This window comes from Malurus melanocephalus, unplaced genomic scaffold, assembly GCF_030028575.1.
Source record: "Malurus melanocephalus ecotype Western Australia unplaced genomic scaffold, MMel_1.1 scaffold_891, whole genome shotgun sequence".
NCBI lineage: Eukaryota > Metazoa > Chordata > Aves > Passeriformes > Maluridae > Malurus > Malurus melanocephalus.
In genome coordinates, this window is record NW_026624123.1 from 68,051 (window position 1) to 72,253 (window position 4,203).

General features: G+C 49.8%; 1 protein-coding gene across 4 annotated transcripts in view; it reads left to right on the forward strand.

The window, feature by feature from the left end:
- DNAJC6 (DnaJ heat shock protein family (Hsp40) member C6) overlaps positions 1-4,203 on the forward strand; it is a 42,173-nt gene that overhangs the window by 23,535 nt on the left and 14,435 nt on the right. For all 4 annotated transcript variants that reach the window (XM_057385951.1, XM_057385952.1, XM_057385953.1 and 1 more), the window contains 3 exons: positions 1,190-1,312; positions 3,144-3,277; positions 3,793-3,987. In XM_057385951.1, the coding sequence (XP_057241934.1) occupies positions 1,190-1,312; positions 3,144-3,277; positions 3,793-3,987 (452 nt within the window). The remainder of the gene's footprint in view (positions 1-1,189; positions 1,313-3,143; positions 3,278-3,792; positions 3,988-4,203) is intronic.

Genomic DNA, 4,203 nt, shown 5'->3' on the forward strand with positions numbered 1-4,203 from the left:
CTTCTACAACACAACATTTGCTCACCAAGGGCACAGTGGAAAATCAGGATATTGTGGAGACCAGAACTTTCACAGATTTAAAAGCAATCAGAMAAACATCCAATTTGCTGTGAGGTTAGAAGCAGACAACAAGAAGAAGCAGAGGATGGATGCTCAGCTTAGCCCAGCCCTGCATCCCATGGGAGCCTCTGGAATTCCTGTTGGACACGACACAGCCTGGTGGGCTCTGAGTGCAGCCTGCCTGCCCCTTTCTGCTCCAGGATCCTGTGAAGGTGTCAGACAGAACCTTAAATCCAGATTTTATCAAAYCTACAGCATCTCCTTCCTCTGAGAGGAAGTTCTGGGGATCGTGTGGCTGTTCAGGAACCTCTGGGCAAATCATCTCCTTCCTTCCCTGTTCTCACTCAGCAGGAGCCAAATGTCAGCTGAGAGAAAGGGAGAACCAATTCTTCAACTGAGGAGAAGCCTCAGGACATTGCTCCTTTAAATTTCTTCTGGCCAGAAATGCTTTAAAAAAAAAAAAAAGATATTTCAATTTTTCAATTCAAAGCAGCTGAAAGGGAGATGTTTATCCAGGATTGTTTGATGTGCTGCTGGGACTGTGCTGGAGAGCAGGGTGGTGACACAGRACTGCTGAATAGACACAGACACGTTTAGGATTTGTGGGGTTTCAGCTCTAAGGATCCATTCATTTTTCTGGCTCATCTCTTAACTATACTTAGATAGGATTATTATTTTTTTTTTGAGCAGAACTTTCCCTTTCATCAGTTTAATATCTGTCACACAAGCCTTGSAAATGCTGTGCCACAGATTCAGAGAATGATTCAGAACAACAGACACTCAGTGCCCTGTGCAAATCAGAGCAGTTTTTAGGGACACGTCGCACAAAGCCTTTAGAAATCAACGTGAGGCTTCTAAAAAAGCCTCTCCAGATAATCTRATGTGAAATGTAAATTTTTCAAACTGTGCAGGCAGGCACAACCCATCAGCCTGATGTTATTCCATTGAGGAAGGTTTTTTGTCTGCCTCCTCGTAACTCACAGGAGTCCTAGGAGAGGCGGGGTAGTTTCCAGCACATCACTCCAGGTTGTAAAATCCGAGTAGGGCTCTTGACAGGGAGGGTTTGTAGGGCAGACTTTGCTCAGTGCTGCCCCAAACTGAGGAGCTGCTCCTGGTGCTGTCCCTGCAGGTGTCTGAGTGCAGCTGGCCCGTCCGGCAGGCACCCAGCCTGCACAACCTCTACGCTGTCTGCAAGAACATGCACAACTGGCTGCAGCAGAACCCCAAAAATGTCTGTGTCATCCACTGCATGGTGAGTGCACCTGGGAGCCACTGGGATGGGATGGGATCCATGGGATTGGATGGGATCCATGGGATGGGATGGGATGGGATCCATGGGATGGGACTAACCCAGGGGAAGGGACATCATCACCCAAAGCTAAGCTGCAACAGCTGGCACCCAATGAGAAGTGGGAATGCAACACAAGAGAGGTCAAAATCATTCTCTAGGAGAGGTGATGAGTAGAAAAAGGTTGGAATTTCACCCAAGAAMTGATTGTGAAAGTTGTCAGCCTGCTGTGGCTTGCCCAGGTTGCCCAAGGCCAGGTTGGACAGGGTTGGAGCTCCCTGGRACAGTGAAGGTGTCCCTGCCATGGCAGGGGTGGCACTGGATGGGCTCTGAGGTTCCTCCCAACCCAAACCATTCTGGGATTCTGTGATTTGCATTTTACTCTGAGTGGCTACAGGAGAACATGCAGCCTTTAGACTGAAGGGTGATGGAAACCGGGCAGCACACACAGAGTGGGAATTCTGTGGAATTGGAAATGGAGATTGTGGGAGTCTCCCACCATCAGAAGCTGCCAGGCCTGGCTGAAGGAGCCCAGCTGAACTGGGAACACCCCAGGGATCATTCAGCACTGGGCAGTGTGAGAGCACTGCAATCCTGATCACTCCTAATCCACTCCATCCACCCTTCCCCAGTGACAGCAGTGCCCCAGAGGAGAGCTCTGTTTGCTCCTGGAGCCTGAATTTGAGCAGGAGGCTGTCAGCTCTGATCAGCAGAACAGGGAGGAAATGGCTGAGCCCAAATTGCACTGAGCTCCCACACRTTTCTGCCTCACACATCCAGCAGCTCTGGGATGGAAATCCTCTTCAAACACAGAGCAAGATGCTCTTGATGCCTCCAGTCCTGGAAATCGAACTCAAAAATCCAATTCCTTCAGTGGCCCTCGAGCAATGGATATCAGGATAATGTGATGAAGGACAGGGAGTCCTTTCCAACACTTTCTAACAAGGCTGCAGAAATCCATTTAGTGTTTATGAACCCGGGAGATCTTGTCACAAACAATTGGCARGGGATCAGCTTGAAAAAAGCAAAGGGGCTGTTCATGTCAGGCAGGCTCYTGGGGTCTGGAGCAGCTCCAGGGTRGAAAATCCTACAGAAAATTGCTGGAATGCCTGAAAGGTGCCTAAAATTAACAATTGCTAAGAGTCAGAGGGGTGAGATCCTGAAGAGTTGTGGATTTGCCATTCACAAGACTCATCACTTCATTCCAGGCACAGGAGAGACCCAGGCCACGGGGAATACATTGATTCTCTCCTGCTCTTCCTATATTTTGAATCTGTCAGATTCAGAAAAATTTCCCCCATAATCACCTTAAAAAAAGTCATCAGGAGCAATCTGTGAGCTCAGGGCTGTGGAGGTGTTTGGGTGAGGGAGCTGGGGCTGGATTTCTGGTTTGTTTATCCTTTTCCAGGATAAATGTCTATTTGAGATCTGCCTGCAGCTGCAGGATGGGTGCACTCTGATCCCTGTGGTCACTTCCAGGCCTATGTTTGACAAAATTATAAAATTACAGCTTGGGAGCAGCCATGAAACATCAAAATTTGCAGCCAAAATGTACTTGTGGGCTTTCCAAATGAGTGTGAACCACCCTCARCTTTGGCTGCTCCCTGAAATCACAAAGCTTTGATCCCGTGCTGTTCACTGAAGTCCTGGGTGTTGAACAAATGACACAGAACTGAAAATTCCTCATCATCTTGAGCTCTTAGTCCCAGTCTTTCTGGGACTTTTTGTGATTTCAGGAAGAGCAGGGAGCTGATCCTTTAATATTTTTCTCCCCCTGTCCCCCTTTCCTTGCCAGGATGGCCGTGCAGCCTCAGCAGTTCTGGTCAGTGCCATGTTCTGCTTCTGTCACCTCTTCTCAAATCCCGGCCCTGCTGTRCAGCTGCTGAACACAAAGAGACCTGGGATTGTGCTGTGGCCATCTCACAGGAGGTACAGTATCCTGGRCAGCTCTATTCCTGGGCTCAGAGCTGCCCAAATACCCGCTAGGTGTGTTCTGGCCCCGAGGCTGAGGGGCTCAGATCCCACTGTGCTCCTGAGAAATCAGTGGAGAAGGGGGGATTTGGTGCTGCAAGAGCTGCTCCAGAGCAGCTGTGGGATTTCTTTCCTTGGAGATCCTCGGTTGGGTATCACCCCCAGCACAAATCCATTTTTGAGACAGAGCTGTGCAGCTGCTGCTGCTCTGAGCAGAGAGCAGGGGATCTGTAGATCCTCCAGCCTGAATTGTTCTGTTGTTTTAGAAGTCCCTGCTCATTGCAGGGGCTGCCAAAGGTCCCATACTGAATCTGTGGTTACAACGATGAAGGTTTTGTGCCCACTGCAGGGGGGTTGGAGCTCATGGAAACTCCATTCCTGGCTTTGTGAACCAATTTCCYTGGGTTTTGAGGCAGACTGTGAGTGTGAAATGAAACAACGTGAGATTTGAGCCCCGCTTTCTGTGCCTGCAGGTACATAGGGTACATTTGTGACCTAATAGCAGACAAACCCATCATCCCCCACTGCAAACCCCTCACCATCAAGTCGGTCACSCTCAGCCCCGTCCCCTGCTTCAACAAACAACGCAACGGCTGCCGGCCCTTCTGCGACATCCTGAGCGGGGAGACCCGCATCCTCACCACCTCCCAGGAGTACGAGAGGATGAAGTGAGTTCCATTTTCACCTGGCTGTGCTGCAGTCCTTGCCAGGCTGCCTGATAAATGGGGATTTTCGTTGGAAGTTAGTGCTGGAGGTTGGAATAAATGGCCAGAGGGAGTTTGAGGGGGTCAGGAGGTGATAACTGCACAGACAGAGGGGTCTCAGGGGGTTAGGAGGTGATAACTGCACAGCCAGTGGGGTCTGAGATGGGATAACTGCACAGA